At 48.2% G+C, this 20,481-nt stretch overlaps 6 protein-coding genes across 6 annotated transcripts; 3 read left to right on the top strand and 3 right to left on the bottom strand.

Moving 5' to 3' along the window:
• Positions 1-2,141: 2,141 nt before the first annotated feature.
• On the top strand, positions 2,142-5,027 carry F4817DRAFT_361710 (glycoside hydrolase family 3 protein; the record flags this gene model as incomplete). Its single annotated transcript, XM_049306445.1, has 4 exons — positions 2,142-2,373; positions 2,500-2,928; positions 2,986-3,074; positions 3,132-5,027. The coding sequence occupies 4 exons, from the start codon at positions 2,142-2,144 to the stop codon at positions 5,025-5,027; spliced, it is 2,646 nt and encodes an 881-aa protein (XP_049154869.1).
• Positions 5,028-5,281: 254 nt separating this feature from the next.
• Positions 5,282-6,403, bottom strand: F4817DRAFT_350795 (uncharacterized protein). Its single transcript, XM_049304983.1, has 2 exons — positions 5,989-6,403; positions 5,282-5,902 (listed from the first exon to the last, which is right to left on the bottom strand). The coding sequence occupies exons 1-2, from the start codon at positions 6,087-6,089 to the stop codon at positions 5,560-5,562; spliced, it is 444 nt and encodes a 147-aa protein (XP_049154870.1). The 5' UTR covers positions 6,090-6,403; the 3' UTR covers positions 5,282-5,559.
• A 1,252-nt stretch (positions 6,404-7,655) lies between these two features.
• On the top strand, positions 7,656-10,688 carry F4817DRAFT_350797 (chromatin assembly factor 1 subunit A-domain-containing protein). The gene is made up of 3 exons (XM_049304984.1): positions 7,656-8,159; positions 8,224-9,639; positions 9,694-10,688. The coding sequence occupies exons 1-3, from the start codon at positions 7,982-7,984 to the stop codon at positions 10,116-10,118; spliced, it is 2,019 nt and encodes a 672-aa protein (XP_049154871.1). The 5' UTR covers positions 7,656-7,981; the 3' UTR covers positions 10,119-10,688.
• Positions 10,689-12,139: 1,451 nt separating this feature from the next.
• Positions 12,140-13,317, bottom strand: F4817DRAFT_320069 (translation initiation factor eIF4e; the record flags this gene model as incomplete). Its single annotated transcript, XM_049301142.1, has 3 exons — positions 12,140-12,338; positions 12,392-13,210; positions 13,280-13,317. The coding sequence occupies 3 exons, from the start codon at positions 13,315-13,317 to the stop codon at positions 12,140-12,142; spliced, it is 1,056 nt and encodes a 351-aa protein (XP_049154872.1).
• A 1,355-nt stretch (positions 13,318-14,672) lies between these two features.
• F4817DRAFT_350803 (TB2/DP1, HVA22 family-domain-containing protein) lies at positions 14,673-16,444 on the bottom strand. Its single transcript, XM_049304985.1, has 6 exons — positions 16,094-16,444; positions 15,804-15,986; positions 15,484-15,699; positions 15,405-15,430; positions 15,250-15,345; positions 14,673-15,195 (listed from the first exon to the last, which is right to left on the bottom strand). Exons 2-6 carry the CDS (start codon positions 15,852-15,854, stop codon positions 15,075-15,077), a joined length of 510 nt encoding a protein of 169 aa, XP_049154873.1. The 5' UTR covers positions 15,855-15,986; positions 16,094-16,444; the 3' UTR covers positions 14,673-15,074.
• Positions 16,445-17,497: 1,053 nt separating this feature from the next.
• Positions 17,498-19,999, top strand: F4817DRAFT_361714 (uncharacterized protein; the record flags this gene model as incomplete). Its single annotated transcript, XM_049306446.1, has 2 exons — positions 17,498-18,090; positions 18,157-19,999. 2 exons carry the CDS (start codon positions 17,498-17,500, stop codon positions 19,997-19,999), a joined length of 2,436 nt encoding a protein of 811 aa, XP_049154874.1.
• Positions 20,000-20,481: the final 482 nt, after the last annotated feature.

A 20,481-nucleotide genomic window follows, 5' to 3' on the forward strand; every position in this document is an offset into this window, starting at 1 on the left:
GGATAACCGCTCAGGCGGACCCCTGCTTAGCACTCGATTGGATAAAGCTTATATCGTGGCTCGCCTTACTAAGAAAAACCCCTTAAGACATGCGAAGAATTATTGAAACAATCTCGACCGATCTTTCTAAACGTGGCTAAGCTTGCGAAGACTGCGCATACCTTAGGTTAGGTACTCTATATTTCAAGCTTGCTTCATTATCTAAAATCCAGCCGTTTACCTGGCTAACAATTACAGGATTATTTAAAGGCTTTAGGTTAAGATCTCAATATCATCAACTAAGAGCTCATTTAAGAAAAGAAGAGAAATTACTAATGAGTTATTAGAGTCGGACAAACGCCTTGAGGCATTATAATATAGGGGGCCTTTAATAGGGACGTGGGGAAATAATTTGACAAACGATATTATGTCCTTAATTACCAGCGAGATATAGGTCTATACTCTACCTCTTATAATAACAAATCAAGACTTTAGAAAACTTGAAACATATCATCTTAATAATAACGTAAAAGGGTTAGCCGACTAAATTTAATTAAACAATGCACTGTGTCTCTGGTTTGCAAACGCGAAGATGGTTTTCCCTGGGGTATTTTGTTTGGTAGCACAAATTGCTATAAAGCTCATAACGACAATAACGACAATCTTATATAATAATTTCACACTAGTGTTTATCATTATGTCCTGCGTAGATAAGGCTCGTCTATCAACTCAGTTCTAATTGAGTGCAGCATGAGCTAGCTATATTGCTCTTTACAAGTTCGCTTAGTAAAATATGATTCAGGGTTCTTAAAGTACGATTACGAAGATTACGAACTAGAGATGTAACACTAACTTTCAAAAGTCGGGGAAGGATCTAAGATTCAGCTAGTTAATTAAACTATCGCTTTAGCCTATAGTATTTCTCCACCTATCCCATCACCCGATTCCCTGGTTCTCTTTTGCATACAAACGCATACACTAAGAACCTTCCATATTCCATAAAATCATAATCAATGCGAAATACGATAGTCGTAGATCGTGGAGATACCCCAGCCTCCAGGAACATGCATAGTATGCATTGCATACTATTTCTATAGCCTCTTTGAGTATAGCATCGGAAGCTGAAATCTGCATCGAGATTGCTTCCCCGATGCTGTGTAGCGCCCATGCTACAGTAGCCCACGTCGCTGTAACCTTGCAACTTCGCAAACACGTCACCAGCCCGCCCGACAAGGTCAGCTTGGAACTTCATTTTGTCCATCTACTCCGCATCGGGCCAGATTCTAAAGGATGGCTGCTGGAATGCAACTGGAATGCGATGCCGTGTCTGTCAGCCTCTCTACTTTATCTGCGCTGGTACCGGTGGATCTGAAAGGTGACCGCTATTTGAATCGCCGTATGCAGGTGACAACTTCGCGTACTACATACATCTTTGCATGCTATGTACACTACCTGCCTATGTAGGCCCTTGGCTTTGAAAAAGCATCGTCCGTTGTTATCGAGCCGTACGGGTCGGGTCGATGGACAACTTTCTAGCGAATTTCTAGAATGATTTATAGGTTTCACTGACTAAAGCTTTCGCAAAGATATCTTGACCTAGCATTTGCCAAGCTGGCGATCCAAATCTCAAAGCCCGTAAAGCATAGCGAACGCGAACTACGGAGATTATTCCTTGGTCTAACTCACTCCTACCCCGCCTATTCTACTTTTCGAACTGAATGCCGGGTAACCATGCAGCCATGTTCTATGTATGCTCGGTATGCCGGCATCATCCGAGATCTTGGTTCTGCATAGTGATGAATAGGAGGAAAGCACCGCTCGGATCGAACCCGAAAACCGAGCTGCATGTCTCGTAGTGGACGGCAAGCAGAACCATGTCTTGTATACAAGATAGGCAATCTAGGCAATGCCCCGTGCCCCGTCCCTGGATCATCCTGTCTGTCATTCATATATTTATCTAAGGCAATCGCCAATCACGAGTGTGAAAATAGTGCTGCTTTACTGTCCAGCTACACAGCTCGCGTGTTCACCAGTCCGCGATGCACTTTTAAAGTGCTGCAAATATATACGCTTAATTACCTAGGGAAGCCCGTGTTCCCGTGTTCCCGTGTTCCCGTGTTCCCCTATCCTTTTTTAGCATAATTATAATAGTAATCTTCAATATGGGGCGCCCTTCAGGACTCCGTAGCCTTTCGTTATGTTTACTCGCGAGCACGGCGTCAGCCTCCGTATTACTCCCTCGGGATCCCGTCCCGGAGGGCTTCGTCGCCGCCCCGTATTACCCGACCCCTTACGGCGGTTGGGCCGATGACTGGTCCGAGAGCTACGAAAAAGCAATCAAGCTGGTGTCGCAAATGACACTGGCCGAGAAAGTTAACCTAACTGCTGGTACTGGTCTTTATATGGTAGATTACCACATGCACAACTTATACAGAAGCTTCTTGCTAACTATAGTTTAGGGTATGATAACTAATCAAAACTATCCAAAATGACATCTTAAATACTAACATACGACTTCAGGCCGATGTGTTGGAAATACTGGCAGTGTACCACGGTTGGGGTTTCCGGAGCTGTGCTTACAAGATGGTCCTCTGGGTGTGCGCACAACAGACAACGTCACTGCTTTCCCTGCTGGTATCACTACCGGGGCAACATTTAACAAGGATCTGATATATGAAAGAGGTGTTGCCATCGGTGAGGAATTCAGGGGTAAGGGAGCCAACTTCTACTTGGGACCAAGTGTTGGAGCCCTAGGAAGGAAGCCGAGGGGTGGCCGAAACTGGGAGGGCTTCGGATCCGATCCCGTCCTTCAGGCTATTTCCGGAGCCCAGACGATCAAAGGGGTGCAAGAGCAAGGAGTCATATCGACACTGAAGCATTTGATCGGAAATGAGCAGGAGCTTTATCGCATGTACAACCCATTCCAGCAAGCATACAGTTCCAATATCGGTAGGTGTACATGGCAAAGTATTATTTGTTAATTTTAGAGACTGATTGGGGCTGTAGATGACCGAGCGATGCACGAACTATACCTCTGGCCATTCGCAGAAGGCGTGAAGGCTGGAGTCGGCTCAATAATGGCCTCTTATAATGCGGTATGTTAGATTATGGTTGTACTTTGATTTGGGCGGGCCTTATTAATTAAGCTATAGATCAATGGATCTGCTGCCTCTCAGAACAGCTATATTCTGAATGGCCTCTTGAAAGATGAACTAGGCTTCCAAGGTTTTGTCATGACCGATTGGCTTGCGCAGCTTTCAGGAGTGGCGTCCGCTCTCGCTGGCCTCGATATGTCCATGCCTGGAGATACAATTGGCAACAACGTACCGCTGTTTGGCTACTCTAACTGGATGTACGAACTTACACGGTCGGTATTAAATGGTTCTGTACCTGTCGACCGACTAAACGATATGACTACGCGTGTTGTCGCTACGTGGTATCAGCTTGGCCAAGATAAGGACTATCCGCCTCCTAACTTTTCTTCGAACACGGCAGATCGCGAAGGACCACTCTATCCAGCTGCACTGTTTTCCCCGGTCGGTGTCGTCAACGAATATGTCAACGTTCAAGCCGATCACAAAGTGGTTGCTAAACAAGTAGCTCAAGAGGCGATCACGCTACTGAAGAACAACGGCAGCTTTCTTCCACTGTCAACTTCAGCGCCCCTCTTCGTATTTGGCACCGATGCTCAAGCTGATCCCCAAGGTATCAACTCGTGCACAGACAAGAGCTGCAACCGAGGCTTGCTCGGTATGGGATGGGGTTCAGGATCCGCGAACTACCCTTACATAGACGACCCGATTAGCTCTTTCAAGCGAAAAGCAACCAACGTGACATACTATGCTACGGATAGCTTCCCGTCCGTCCCAGCGCCGACCGAAGACGATGTTGCTGTTGTGTTCATCACATCCGATTCCGGGGAGAATTCATATACTGTTGAGGGCAACCACGGTGACCGCGACGAATCTGGTTTGAAGGCCTGGCACAATGGTGATGAGCTTGTTCAAAACGCAGCCGCGAAATACAGCAACGTTGTCGTCGTTGTCCACACTGTCGGCCCTATCATTGTGGAACCTTGGATTGATCTCGCTTCTGTTAAAGCTGTCCTCGTTGCCCATCTTCCCGGGCAGGAAGCCGGCGACTCGTTAACCGAAATCATATACGGCGAGGTATCACCCAGCGGACACCTACCGTACAGCATTCCCGTCTCCGAGGACGATTATCCCGACAGTCTCGACCTAGTCGCTACGCCTCTCAGCCAGACGCAGGACACTTACTCAGAAGGCCTTTACATCGACTACCGGTATCTGAACAAGCAAAACATCAAGCCGCGCTTTGCCTTCGGTCACGGCCTAAGCTATGCGTCCTTCAGTTTCTCCAACGCTACCATTACTCGCGTGACAGAGCTGTCCGAAGTCCCGCCAGCTCGGCCTGCCAAACCCACGTCCCCCGTTGCTAGCCTAAACACTACCATCCCCACTGCGTCCGAAGCATACTTCCCAGACAGCCTTGACCGCATCTGGCGGTACCTCTACCCATGGCTATCTAAGGGCGACGCCGACGCCGCGTATGAGATTGGCGCGGCCGGCGACGAGAAGTACCCGTACCCAGAGGGCTACTCAGGCACGCAGAAGAAAGACGTTCCGCCTGCCGGTGGTCCCAGCGGCGGCAATCCCGCAATCTGGGACGTCGCGTACACGATCAAAGTCACTGTGACGAATACCGCAAAGGAGGGCACAACGGCCGGAAAAGCCGTCGCGCAGGCATACGTCCAATTCCCCGAGGACGCGGGCGTCGACACCCCCGTCATCCAACTCCGCGACTTCGCGAAGACAGGAACCGCGCTTGCGCCCGGGCAGAGCGAGACCCTAGAGCTGAGTCTCTCGCGCAAGGATGTAAGTGTCTGGGATACGGTGCGGCAGAACTGGGTTGTGCCGAAGCCAGATGGGAAGTACAAGATCTGGGTCGGCGAGGCGAGTGATGCTTTGCCGGTGGTGTGTTACTCGGATAGCTTGGAGTGCGAGACAGGCGTTAAGAGTCCCGTTTAGGGGATGGGAGGTTTGCGTCTGGGGAATGGGTCGGTGATGGTGGAGATGAGTTTGGGGATGGGGATGGGGATGATGGAGTGGCGGGGAGATGGGTGGGAGATTGATGGGGTGTTAATAGAACTATAAATAAGGCTCTTCATGTAATATCGCAGTATTGTTATGAATGAATGTGAATGGGCCGCATAAACCTAAATGGCCCTTTGAAGAAGCTATCACTTCTGAGATTTCCCGTGAGACTAAGCTGGATCTTGAGGTCACTGGTTTAGAGATGGTTCTTGGAATATACAGTTCTATATGTAGTATATAGTACACCCCCATGCCCTCTCCCCCGCTACACAATCCTCAACAAGGGCACCGAGCCAGTTCCTACTCACGACCCAGCTAGCCTAGCACCCCCGTCATGAATTCCTCATAGAAACTCGCCATCTCATCCGTCCGTCATGACCTGCGCGTCCAGATACATAGACCCCAGACCTTAGCGAGGTGAAGTGAGGCACAAGGGTGAGGCACAAGGGGAAAAAACACAGACAACCTAGTTCGACAGCGTAGACCTCTTCTTCTCCCTGCGTCTCTGCAGCGTCTTGCGCCCGTTATGCGAGCGCACGCGGCTCAGGAACCCGTGACGCCGCTTGCGTACCAAACGACTGGTCCGCGCCATCGTAGGTCGCGGGCCGAAACGGACTTGGGCTGCGCCGGAGAGCCAGGGGTGCGCGGTTAGGGACGTTTTGGGTACGAGGTCTGCTGTTGCTCCCGCGCCGGGTTGGGGGGCGAAGGATTCGATGAGACCGTTGTTGGAGGTGGAGGAGGGGGAGCGGAAGACGGATCCTGGGGAGGCGCGGAGCGTGGGTCGGAGCGTGGGGAGGGAGGAGAATGCCCTTCTAAGGAGAGTTAGAGAGAGAGGGTATAAATAGATAAATAGATAAATGAATGAATGTTGGGACTGGTGGACTACTGAACGGACCTTCGTGTAGCTAGCGATTGTATGGATGCCGTCGCTGAAGTTAAGGCGATTTTATTGGCGCCGCGAGCTCGTGGCAGAGCGGCTAGAGCGAAAGACCGCATTGTGTGTGTGTGTATGTGAGAGGAGGACGACCGAGCTGGAGTTAGTAGCGACGAGAGTTGTATATGTTCCGAGGCGTGCTAGGGTTCAATGTATCTTCATGCTTCTCTTCCTCTCTGCCTTCCCCAAGCGTAGATCCCCTGCCCAATTAGCTCTATTCTGGCGTTGGGCTGGTCACAATTGGCGTTTCGGCTGGATGGAAGTCGGTTGTGGTCGTTCGCTCTCGCGGGGTTTAGTGAGTCACTGTGAGTGAGGCTTCTCGCGATGCCGAAAATTCGGATTGAAGATTAATTGAGTAGATTTATGGATCGGCCCGCCAGAGCCCGCGGTCAGCTGTCGTCTTATCGATAAGAAACGTATCGCAACCGAAAGCAAGCCTACGATTTCAATTCGAAGGCTATGCTATATTTTAAGCCATATTCTCTACTCCCTAAAGAATCATCACGAGTTTGCCAGTTAGAAACCAATGTTATGAGTAAATGTCTCTATAATGTTTTTTTTTTTAAATAAGCGGTTAAGCATCTTCTGAATAGACAAGACAGGTGAGCTACTGTACAGTACAGAGATGCCTATGAACCATCATTTCCAGTTGAACAGTTTGATATTACACAAACATCTGGGATACTGATGTCAATCTAAGGTACCTCTTATGTGACACCGAAAGACTCGAGCGCGTCCATCAACCTAATTAGAATACCTGAATACCTATCTACAATTATGCTAGGTAACAAGCTACTTCTCTAAATAGCCTCTCTTCTTCATGCCGCTGCTCAAGGTAGCGAATCATAATGAAAAGATATGCGAAGATCAAAAATTGCGCTCCCTACGATCCACGAGGGATAATAGAAGAGGGTCAGCTCCGCGCTGTGCAATGCAGGCGTCTCCCCTTAAGAACCCTCATGCTTGAGCGAAGGTTCTTGGAACAAGGTAAGTATGAAGAAGAAAAGGAAAAGAATTCTAAGATTCGGGGAGAGTGGCCATACATTTATACACTTTCTCAGGGCGGTGAGTGGGGCGGAAACAAGGCAAACAAAGCAAGTGCGGCAGAATTCCAGGGCAAGCGAAGAAAGAGACCAATCAGGAAACAATAATTTAGTTAGCAAACCTTACAGTCTTTTTCAGCCGCTACCCCCACCATTTGGCACTTAGAATGCCAAAGGGTCTGCGCATGCATGCTTCCATAATGAGAATGTGCGAAACATTAAGAAGGTACTTTGAAATTGCAGCATTTTTCGAAGCTCTGAAAGTACCTATTGTAAAACTTGGGCAAATCAAGTCAAATACACATGTACATTGCACCTTACCAGGTACCTTCTACCAATCTATACAGATCGTATACAGATCGCATCAAAATGGACACTCGCACAAGGTACCTAACCTACTGCGTCTATATTATGTCGACGATACTTGGTATATACTCTATTCTTTCAAGAAGCTACGACAGAGAGCACGGTCCACATTCATATCGGATAAAGGGCACGGTCCAAGTCGTACACGCTAACATGTCATTTACTCCACAATATATAAACGCTAGCCTTGAAGAAGTAATTCAATTTGCCAGTCTCGACGCGTTTCCTTCCTTAGGCACCTTGGTTTTCGCGTTTGAACGCGTTCTTTGATCCACCAGCTAATCCTGGACAATCGCTCAACTCGACCACTCCTTCACCAATTGACTTCTAACCAAGACAATTTGGTGAAGCCTCATACTACTGCATATTACTGTCTCCCAAAGAGACTTGCTGAGTTTGACTTGTCTGCATTTACCCGCGATTCTCTATTGGATCTAAACTTCTCCAGTCCTCATTCTATAATCAACCTGATCTTAGATTGACTGCTAGTTTATTGCCCTTATCCTGTAATGTGCTAGGGAGCCCGCCCTTAATCAATTACCTCAATGCCTCTATTTTCGATATCCCCAAATATCCAGGAGTCACCAACAACACCGTGGAAAAGAACGCACGAGGACTTTGTTGACACCCCTAGCCAGCTTGCCATCGGAGAGCCTTCTCATTCGGAGAACCCAGGAAAGCTGAAATCTGCTGAAATATCTGTCCCTTCTATTAACCCTCCACGTAAGCATTGTCTTTTCTTTTATTCTGTACCCAACGTCCATAGTTGCTAATGCCTATGTTATAGAGCTGCCTACATCAATGGCGACAATGGATGCAACCCCAGGAAGTAGCCCCGCGGCTTTAACTGAAGCCGGATCCAGTCCAGCAATGAGGAAATCACTCTCACCGAATAAGACACCCTTGTCATCTCCCTCAGCATCGGGCAGCACAGCTTCTCAGCCCACACAGACAGCTTTTCTTTCCGCGCCTACAACTCAAAAAGCCCAAGGAGCCAAGCGAAAACCCCCGTCAACCATCGAGGAGAAGCTCAACGCTACTAAGCGACAGAAATTGGGGGCTAAAGCATCAGAAAAGCCCGAGAAGGAGGACGCTAAAGGTGCTGAGAAAGCTAAGAAAGAAAAGGAAGCCGAGGAGAAACGTCAAGCGAAGGAGGCGAAGGCGGCCGAGAAGGCCAAGAAAGAAGCCGAAGCAGCTGAGAAACGTCAGAAGAAGGAAGCCGAGGCCGCTGAAAAGGCTAAGAAGAAGGCTGCTGACGAGGCGGCCAAAGCAGCAAAGATAGCCGAGAAGGAGAAAAAGGATGCCGCTAAGGAAGCCGCCAGGCGCAAAAAGGAAGAAGCGAAAGGTCGACAGCAAAACATGCTGGCGGTTTTCGTCCAGCGAGCTCTCAACGCACCCCCGAAGAAGGCTACCGAGCAAATCACGGAGCCTTCTGTGGAATCCGATGTCGCTGCTAGTTCGCCGAAAGCTAAATCTAAGCCGGAGAAGTCGGCGTACGACCGAGTATTCCAGCCCTTCTTCGTCAAGCCCGACGTCACGCTAGCTCCACAGCCGTTTGAAATGGACGACGAGACCAAAGATGTCAAATCTAGAATTCTGGACCAGTACATTCGTGGCGAGCGAGGCGAATTCAACCCTAAGCCGTTCAATCCAGCAGAAACCTTCAACTTGGCATTCACACGGAAGCGTGGTATGATCCCGCCGAGCGTAAAGAGCATCGTGGAGAGTGTACATAACGAGGCTGAGCAGGCGGGTACAAAAACAGAGTCACAGGCCAAAAAACTAGCTGAAAACGCTCAAGAACGACTCAACGCCATCACAATGAAATACCTATCTTTCTACGAAGACGTCAGACCACCGTATTTCGGAACCGTCACTACGCCTATCGAGGCCACGAAACTCCGCTTCATATCCCGTAGATCCGTCGGAAAAGTCCTCCCACTGAATTACGACTATGATTCTGAGGCAGAATGGGTGGAAGACGACGGTGAAGACCTAGACGATGAAGATGACGATGACGATTCTCATGATGGTGATGGAGAAATGGAGGACTTCCTCGACGATTCTGAGGACCAACCTACTACGATCCGACCAACTTTCCTTGGTGAAAAAGAGCCGGTTAGTACTGGTATTTGCTTTGAGGATCAAACGAGACTTGGCCCTTGTCCTACCACATATAAGTATCAGCTCGAGTTCCTACTAGGTGAGGAGTCCAGTCAAATTAACGATTTGATATCTTGAACTAACAAAGTTGCAGATACACTCGAACACCATTCAGGAATTGATCCCTTCTCAACTTCTTACTGGCCAGCTCCTGCGAAGAGAGTCACAACGAAGAGCGCAGTTACATCTACGCCTGCCCCTTCTACATCTATGCCTCCGCCTGACGTACCCACAGGCGCTTCGGTGCTTGCTTCGGGTACAGGCAGTTCTCCCCCGGCAGTAGAGAACCAAAACGTAGTTCCAAAGGACGTCTTTGATGAGTTCAGGCAAGCTATCATCAGCGATGAGCTTAAAGAGTTTACCAAGGGTACGATTATAGAGATGTTGGCGAAGAAGTTCCCCAGCTGTACGAAGACACAAGTGAAAGTGACATTGGACAAAGTCGCCCACCGTGTTAGTGTCCCGGGTGCGAAGAAGAATGTTAAGCAATGGGCACTTCTACCAGCATATGCCTTGTGATTTTGTTTTTGAATTCGGCACAGCACATTCACATTGAGAGGAGTGGCGTTATGATACCAATGCGTGGGAGAAGAGGAATCTTCTGTTCAGGGGTTTATGCATGGCCTAGGTAAGGGGGAGTCACTGCTGTATTGCATTGCATTGCATTGCACTCCCAGAAGCAATGGCGGACGCACCATACAAGCTTTGCTTTTCTTGCAACATGAAAGGAAAAGCCCACATTTACTGTACATTTTGTGTTTGGGATTGCAAAATCTCGTCGGCGGGGATCTTTGCGAGATCCGGTTTGGCAGGGGGCGATTCTGGACGGACGGACGGACGGCTGGCTGGTTTTGAGTTTACAGGACAAGGTCAAAATTAATGACATGGAACGAACTGATTTCGATTTCAATGTATTTCTTTTCTTCTCTTCGGTGACGTGACGTGATGTTTGTGACGAGTTGCTTTCGTGATTACAATGCTTGATTGTTATTCTTTTCTTATGTCTTTGTGTCTTGATCCTGAATAAGATTTGTTGATTCGACTTTGCAGTTGTAGTTGCAGTTGCTTAATAGGACAATTATCATAGTGCTTAGACTTCTAATTGAGTTGCTTTGTTTGTACTCTCTTACCTCTAGGTTTGAAGAGCCCGTAATAGGGGCTTACACAAGTATGTGGGATTCTAGTAAATAATGGAGACTATATCCTTATTTAACCTACGGGAAGTAGAAGATTACGGTTGGCAGGTTAGTTATGTAGGTATGTATAGGTATTCATAGGCATTCAGATGTAGAAAAGGGGTTGTTGAGTAGAGAATCTGTCTTCTTCTTCTTCAAGCTCCTAGGCGAAAGGAGTATATATATATATAAGGTACCTATACTTTAGGATCAGACTATAACTAGTCGGTAAGACATGAACGTTCTCCTTTTGAGCACAGTGAAACGCTTCACACTGGGGTCGCTGTCTTCCGCAACGTACCTAATCGCTAGTATTACGTTATACTCTAGCTGGAAAGACACCATGGGCTAGGCTAAGTGTCTGAGTGTCTGAGTGTCAGACTGTTCAAGTGTCCAAGTGTCCCCTTTAGGTTCGCACCTAGAGTACCCAATCCATATAACGTGTGTCTTACCTTCAAGAAGTAATATCCGATCCCAAGCGAGGTTCCTCCTATACAACAACTAACACTTACCAAGCCCGTCGACGGACTGTTTCGTCTTTTATACTACTTGAGCATATACATACCTACATATCATAATCTTCCGTCTCTACATTCGTTAGAAATACCACCTACGTATGTACACATATCTCAAAAGACTTGATTCTTAAAGTCCTGGCTTCCTTAGGTATTCATCATGTAATTAGGCCACCGCCAGCCTCCAGCAGCATCCGAATTTTAATACAGCTACCTATACAATACATCAAAAGCGTGGAATCATACGGCCCGACAGCCTAGCTCGTGGAGCCCGTCCTTACCAACCACAAGACCAACCACAAGGGGGTGTGTGCTATTTCGTTTCGTCTTTTTCCTTGGACACATTTAACCACACACACAAAAAGGAAACCAAACATGCCGCAAGAACCTATCATAATCGTACGACATCCCCCCTCCGTACTGTACACATACAACATATACACACATACATACAGACGTCATTGGCATCTGAAAATCTTAGTTACACATTCATCCTGGACCCGGCTCTCGGGGATGAGGGGGGTGAGTAGGAGGAGCCACTTGGGAGGGTTTTTTGTTTTCTCGTGTCATGGCTAGCAAGCAAACACGGGGCGTCGTCGAGTGAGGAGGGGACGAGACGAGACGAAACCCTAGCAGGCAGCAACAAGCAGCATAACCCAATAAACAAAAATGGCCTGTTTTCGCATTGATCAGAACGCTTCTACCCTAATACAATTCACTGCTTGTTTTTCTAGTCGGGGCCGTCCTCACCGTAATGATCCTGCGCGGGAAAAACCATGCATGCAAATGCGAATATTTAATTGAAAAGCCACCTCATAGTCGACAGGGCTCGAAATCTTTCCTAGTCCCGCTACGATCGCTGCTGCTCGTCTTGCAACTGTCGGTTTTTGTTATTGTTGTTGTGGGTTCGCTTATCGCTGTGGTGGTTCTGCGCCGCCTTCTCGCGGCGCATCTCGTCAATAGCAGAACGCTGCTGCATGCTAGCATCGTGGCTCTTGAACTCGATACGAGTTTCGGGTGGACAGTTCAGCACGCGCCGCATCGTCTCTCTGATAATTGTAAGTAAAAAGGACCTAACGAGAGCTACAGTGAATAGACGTACCGGATCTTGAGAACTTTCTGTCCAGTGCTACGAGTCCAAATACTCAGCACGTCCTCTCCGTTGCGCATACTAAGCACAACACCGCAGAGCTCATCGGCCTCGTCTCCAAATTGGTCGCCAACGCAGGCCATCAGAAGATCTTCATAGTACCGATCGGCGACACCTTTCTTCAGTCGCAGAACCCACTTTCCGCCGAGCTTGTTTTCGTCGTCTTCCCATATTGGACGGATACCCTTCTTGAAGAAGTGGTAGTCCGATACCGTGGGTAACGACGAGGGCCGTTTCAAGTGTGAATAGGCTAGCCAGAACTCTTCCACGGTCTTAACTGACATCATGGCGTGTAACGTCTTGTCATATTCGATATAGCCGTTGGCCTTAGTGATAGGCGGCCTGTACCAAAAGACCCACGTGTCGCGGAGAGGGTGTGTCGATGCCGCTGATGCTTGCTGAGCGCTCGTCTCAGAAATGGAGCCCATGGAAGGTTTGCCGGCGGTGGATCGCATAGCTTCCTTTGCCGTCTTCTCGGAGGAGGGGGTCTTGGCGCCAACTGCACCCATGGCTTGCTCGAAGGGATTTCCTTGAGACTTGGGAGTCTTGGCCGAGCCGAACGATGCGAATGCGCCGGATCCGAGGCCAAACTGATTAGCCCCTCCGGCGCTAGTAGGAGAGGTCAGGGTGCCGCCGGGAGTCGTCGCGCCAAAGGCGTTCGAGCGGCCGTGGGATGAAGTAGTGCCATTTCGACGTGCTAGACTCGAGAAGTCCCGCGGGGTTGTGGAATTATCGGACTGACTCGGCGTGGACAGAGAGAGGTTGGTAACACTACAGGAGTAGAAGCGGTTAGTACTTAAGACGAAGCGGGAATCTCGACACGGACAAGGTCGGACTCACTTATTACGACGAGTCCATATCGATTCCTGTCTATCCATGTTGAACTGCTAGCACGTACGTCGGTTGCTCCTAGTAGGACGAGTATGTTGAAACTCCCCAGTATCACCAATACACCGTCTACAATTCAAAAACTCGTCGAACCACGCTCTTTCTAACTATACTGTTGGGAAGCTTCGCCAATACGATACGCCACGTGCAGGTGGGAAGTTGGAGGTGGGAGGTGGGAGGTGGGAGATGGTGGGCGGTTCAAGTATGCAGATCTAACGATGTGAAAAGATGCAAGTGATGATCTTAAGGATTGTGGATGAGGTAGGGGTGGAAGGATTTTCGAATTTTATTCGGTACTGCTGTATGGTATTTTCGGCAAAGTGAATATCGAGAAGAGTGACGGGTTTCTTTGGTATAAATATTGTATATCGAATTATTCGGCGAGTTCGTTCGTGGGGAAGAAGTTTCAAAGTTCCAACTTTTCCAGCGTTCCTATGGCGTATGATAAATTGGGCCTAGCTCCCTTTTGTTACCTTTGTCGCTCTTGCTCATTGCTTAGGCGGCTTGAATTTAGCCAGCCGACCGCCAGGTGATCACAACGGCTAAGCTCTGCTCGCTCTTGCCTTTACGGTAACTAATTCGGTGGAGCCATGCAAGTGGAGCCGGTCTGAAAAATTTCGGCATGTTAAGTTTTGAACTTTTTGTCCGGTGACTTTTGTTTCTCTTTCTTCTTTTTTCAACATTTAAAAAGACCACCAACTCAAATCATCGCCAGCTTGCCAATTTGATTTCCACGCTGCTGACGACTCCGATGTGTGTGTCGAGAGTAACTTCATTGTATCCCTTGTTTAAAACCATTATCACGAGGGCCCTTAACTGCTGGCTACCATGATGCGATGATGACCTGAAACAAGTTTGGACAGTCGATAACCATACATAGAAATTTCTATAGATACCTCGGCCAACTTAGAGCTGTATGATATTGTATGTAAGCCTTGCAGATTTTCTTTCCGTATTCTACATTAGCTATGATGACCTCTTTTGAGCCTGGTAATCCAATAGTGTTCAGCCAATAAAATGTGTAATCTGTCGTCACGATAGTCTGCGCAGTGGTTGAACTTGCGGAAAAAATCGGCATGTCTGAACCCTGTGCTACGAAATATCGACGTCAAGAGGAACCAGCGCGGATATTTACTAATAAAAGTTAGCAGCATTCAATAACTAAGTCGTCGCATCATGTGCTATATTTATAAGGCCGTTATGCATTATCTCCTGACGAATGCCTACGTAAACGCTCTAGAGTCCGAAATATGGCCATTAGTATAATTAAGTTTCGGATAATCCAACAGTATATTCCTACTTGCTAGGAACGTGCCAAGAATGTCGAGTCCCTAAGTTGCCCTATCACGTTAGGATTAGACGTGCATACACATACTGCAAGGTCGACTACCAGGATTTCGTACGTCGTAGGCATTTGATATCGAGTTGGTCATTTAAGAATGTGGTAAAATGCAATATCATTTACGGATTAACCTCTATACGCACCAACCAACTGAGTTCTATAATCGTCCAAGGAAACAATTTCTAGGAAAGGACATAGCATCCTCCAACACGACAGAGATCCTTTCCCAACTGCATCACAACTATAGTTCTTCCATTCTTTTTCAGGGTGGGAAACCCTGGTCATGGACTGTCACTGACGAGTGCCAGTAGTCATGTCAACTTGACGAATTTGTATCCACTAGAGCATGTGTGGATTGCTCTGCTTGTCCATGCTCATAGCGGCGGCCCGATCAAATAAGCTAGTTTACTGGTCCTTGCCAAAAGAGTCGGCCTTGGCGCGCAAGTTGGCAGCAGTTGAACCGGACTCGGAAAAGTGTCGTCCAAGCATTGGCTGTAGGAAAGATCGGAAGATAAGTTGGGCGCCGCTACATATCGTTAGTCCGATGAGGTAGCTGAAAGCTATGCAGTAAAATACGAACCTGAACATGGGCAGCGAAAGCCAAAGCAAGAAGACAAACTTGAAGGTATAGTAGAAGGGGAACCAGTAGACAACACTGACGGCGCTCTCAACAACGCTGTAATATAAATTAGTGACGTAGGACAATATGGGAGGGCCGCGTAGTTGTTCGCTTACGAGAAGAGGGCAAAGACAACCCAGTACTGAAGCAAGTTAGCTGAGGAAAAATCTAGTCCGGATCAATAACGGAACGTACGGTCAACCACTGAGTGTCATCTGCTTTGGTGGCACTAAATAGGGCAGCTAGAGAGTAGTATCCGGGGACCACGAAGCCGGCGAAGTTGGTCAGGAGTTGACCGCCGAGGTTGAAAATGATGAAGAATAAGTAGAGGGAAGCTACGCCGAGAACAGCATAAACCTTAGGAACCCCAAACTGCTTTTCAAGGTTGTTGAGAGCAGGGTATTTGGAAAGCTATCTTCTCGTTAGTCTTCAGGAGCATGCGACCCGGTCGATATCGAAATAGCCCAACAGGCCAGGGTATAGGATATATGAATAGGGTATACGGTATGACGTACCTCACGGTCGAGCTGGGATATATAATGCTGGACACGATCTTGTGCAGACATTTTTTCTATGATTTATTCGTAGAGCTGTAAAGGGTTCGAAGAAAGATGTCTGGACTTGAAAGTTGATAAAAGGCAATATGGTTGCGCAGAGGCGGGGGGGAAGAAGCTGCTGCTGATGTCAAAGTAAAGTAGCTGTGGTAATGTTTTAGGGTTAGCGAAAAGCCACCTTGCTTAATATGTACACGTAGGAATGGGACAAGGCGGCTAGGGATGTGGGATCCGGAGACTGCCGGACTTACGGCAAGGAAGTTTGATTTGCTGGTATTGCTGGTATGCTAGTATGCAAGAAAAGAGGTATCGCACGATGTTGTTATTTAGGTACCTAGGTAGGTAGGTAATGAACTAAACACGACTACGTAGGTATGCTTTTATAGGCGGTTAATGAACTGGATAACGATGATGGTATTGTAAAAAATCGGATGCCGGATTGTGGGAAAGGGGAGCAACGAAATTACGTAGTGGGTAGGATGCGAAGGAGACGATGACGGAAGGCCAGCCACGACTGTGAAATCAATTTACCGTAATAACTATTTCATTGGATTGAGGAACAGATCCGCCCGGGTATTCCGTACATAGCATGTGTACCTACCTTATACACGTACCTTCTGTGCTAAATTCTACGTGGAACATGTCTCATATATGCATATCTAGATACGTATCTTCCGGAGGTATTTCGCATACCCCGCCCGGTGATTACACCAAGCAGATAGTAATCGCGAACGAAATTAAATAGGTACTAGCACATACCCAGTTGTGTGAGCAGGTACGCAACGTAAAATATTTAATGTCTTCATTTATAGTAGTGCTTCATTTGTACGAAGTTGCAGATATTAAGATTAATGATACTGCTTAGGAGGTAGTCAGTGCAAAGGAAAATATTCAAATGTAAAATACATATGTACCTAGGTACCTTAAGGTACGGAATACCTCTATTGAATCCCACTGGAGAAAGTGCGGGTATGTAAATAAAAACTTTGTTGTTACTGACACGTGATAGGTCAAACTTAGCGCGGCTTCCATAGGCCAAAGCTTAAGCACTAGCTTCCGAGTACCTATAGTTACTACCTCTATGCAATGTTCTCACCCTGGTTTATCTTCACCCACCCCTGCTCTTTAAAAGGTATTTACCAGCCACAAATATGTAACTATAGCTTAGGTAATACACCCACGCTCAATTTCCAGCCATCCACAGTTCAGCAATCCACCGTTGCCCCGACGAGAGTTTTCTTGTTGTTTGGCTAAGTCGTCTCCGCCATTTTCTGCCTCTCATCCAACAGAATCGTCAAGGGCTTGTCGCTCGGACTGATGCAGCATCGCGATACTCAACATTCTACTACATGCACTAATCTCGAGTAGTGCTTCTACTTTATCTTTATTCTGTATTCTTTCTTTAATCGCCTCGTGGCGCGTTTCTTTTCTTCGCTACTCGCCGCTTCTTTGCCTGTGTTTATATTGTGGTCGCATCTCACTGTTCGGGGGTAAACAACCCTAAGCACATGGAGACTGGTAAGCCATTCTTACTATCGAAGCCCGCGAAACATGGCCGAGTGTCCACTATGATCTCACATCAATTCGACGCATGACTTTTCCTTATTATGTCCTCTAATTATCATATAGACTCTCAGCCTCTTGAAGTCGGCGCAATGTCGCAGCATAACCAGAGACAGAGAACTATATCGAGGGCTTCGACCGCCTCGATCCATAGCGTCGCGACACAACCAACCCTCGATCAGCAAGCCTTAATGGCGCACCATGGCGCCTTTACGGATCAGTGGGTTTCGAACGATCACGTCCCCCCGAGAGATATGTCATCGGCAGTTCAACCCATGCCAGCCGGAGATATGATGCTTCGTCCTGCCTCCCAGATGCCGGTCGGCCAGTCGTTCGCGATGAGTTCGAGCATGCACTCTGCCGTCGGACTTGCTATGCCGTACGCTCAACATCCCAACCTGCATCCTGCTGTATCAGCCGAGACCTTTGCTGGAAATGCGAGTTTCACAGACGCCGATAGCCAGATGATGGATCGTGACGAGGCCGACGAAGTTGACTCGCTTGCTGGACGACCGCGAGGCTCGAAACCCTCTACGAGCCGCACTAGTGCGAACAATGAGCTTGAGATGCGCCAACTATTTCAGGCTAATAAGAGCCGTACTCTCGCGGATGTAGCAAAGGAGCTGCATGGTAATGAGCGTGGGCCTAATTCCGAGCGCGCTCGTCAGATCTTCGCTATGTTGTGGTAAGTTATTCAAGAGTTGAGATTTTTTTTGCAAATATAAATGGGATGGGCTCTGACTCCATATAGGATCAATGGGGTTTGTGCGAAGGGTAGAGGTTCCGTGCCTCGAGGCCGTGTTTATGCCAACTATGCATCCCGCTGTGCGACGGAAAGAATAACTGTCTTGAATCCTGCTAGTTTTGGGAAGCTTGTCCGAGTCCTTTTCCCTGGTCTTAAAACTCGAAGACTCGGCGTCCGTGGAGAATCAAAATACCACTATGTCGATTTCACTTTGCTGGGTGATCAGCCCAAGTCCAGAGAACCCTCTATCCAGCCCGCGATTCCCTTCCCGGAACCGGCCCCTTTTGCGCGTTCTTTGAGGTCTGTGTCACCCGCTACTAACTCGTTTGCAAGGCCTGTTCTCATGCCCAACAGTGTCGCGCAGTCCCAATCCCCTGCATTGGATGTACAACATTCAGCTCTTCCGTCACCTACCCTTGTGCAGCAATCCGATACCCCAGCTGGCTCACGATCGGCAATTTCCCGAACTCACAGCTTGTATAACCAATGCGAAGTCAAGCATCTCGATCAGTTACATTCATCTAACGCTAAAACTACTATACGCTTAGCATTTATAGAGCCTGAGCATCCTTCCAAATCAGCTGAGGCTCTCATTCTACCTAAGATCGAGCCGTTCTTACCCAATGGAACGGACCCAGATGCGGCAATGTCTCTGACTGCTCTCTACCGATCTCACTGCACATCCCTAGTGGAGTGTATTCGCTATTGCAAGGAGAAGGCCTTCTTTCACCTCTACACCTCTTTTCAGGGCACACTCACCATGCCCGTGCAGAAACTCTTCTCTCACCCCAGCATCGCGCCGTGGATAGAAGAGTGCGATTATGTACTTTACCAACGCATGATCCAGATCATCTACAGCCTCGTTTTACAAGCCATTCCCCAACCCGTACTGAACGCGTTCGAGAAAATATCGCAGCAACTAGTCTCCCACATTCGCGAGTCTTTTCATGGACAGCCGAGGCACGTAGTCCAGGCCAAGGAGGCCCCTGCTACTATCTTTGCGGGTCTGCTTGACCGCACTCTACGAGTTAACCTCACAGCTCATGCTGCAGCAAATATGCTTTCGATTTCTGCGAATAGGGACCAGATGTATCTGGATTGGATGTCAGGGGTTAGGGTCCGCAAGCTTGCGGAATGCGTCCCAACTAGAGGGATGGATGATTTAGTTGATCTCTTGTTTAATGAAATCCGAGACCTGATCGACCCCGTGAACGTCCCTTGGAGTGAAGAGTGTAAATATCTTTATGGGGAGATAGCACTCAACAGCAGACGAGGATTACCGTCGTCAAATGCATCTAATGGCAGCTCGGAGCACTTCCTTGAGCGATGGGTCGACTTCCTATTATCTCTCCAGAAACGTTTCCCCTACGCCGCGGCGACAGACATCGTTTGGTGCGTGCAACGTGTCGGGTTAGAGGTCATGCGGGATCTTACTATGCGCCAGAGTAATAGCTTTGGAGCGTGGTGGGTAACGAAGTGCTGGCTCGACGAGATGGTTTCGTTCCTAGCTGAGTACGGTGGTTTCATGAAGTCGAAGAACTCGCTGCCGCCCGTTGCCAGCGAGATCAGGCCCCCGGTAGATGGTAACGACGTGACCCTACGAGGTTCGCGTGTTGGCAGCGATGATCAGAGTATCTCGCATATTTCTCAGCCGCAACCAGACCGCGCCCCTTTCCCGTCTCAGCTCGAGGTCAACGGGGCAGACTCCCTCCACATGTCAGTGAACCACGACGATAGCGGAATTGGGATCAGGACTCCAGAAGAGGACTTCCCCATGGAAAAATTCGACTACCAGGAAGGTCAGGACCAGAGCCTACATTCTCTCAACTTAGAAGAGTCCGTCCAATAGGATAAGTACGAGTCTCCGGGGTTTTAGAGACTATATATTAATATTCGGTGTCGGTGGTGTTGTTTAACTATTTGCCCGATCGGGTAAGACATGACCTACGTACACGAAGGTATGACGGTATGACCGAACACGATAGACAGCCAGGACCCCATGGTTTGAGGATTTCGGGGTATATACCTGGCAGGATCGTTTAAGTGGTAATTTTGTAACGGACAGGGCGTACATTTTCGAGGCACGGAAAAGAGCTTTTGAGGGTTGGGCCGGTATAGTTGGTCCTTGATTTCATAAAGGACAAAATGCATGTATGGTCAGGAGGAGGGGTTTTGGCCCCAGGTGTATAAGGGGCGGCATGGATATTCGCCTTGGTACTCCGATAGGATAGGAGGTCTGAATACTTGTGTAACATGGCTTGTATGATACCCGTAGCTATTTACATCTGTCCACGCGCAGCCAGTTGCGCTCTGAGGGATTCTTATACTATG

This window comes from Daldinia loculata (genome assembly GCF_022478755.1).
Source record: "Daldinia loculata strain CBS 113971 unplaced genomic scaffold F4817scaffold_72, whole genome shotgun sequence".
Taxonomy (NCBI): domain Eukaryota; kingdom Fungi; phylum Ascomycota; class Sordariomycetes; order Xylariales; family Hypoxylaceae; genus Daldinia; species Daldinia loculata.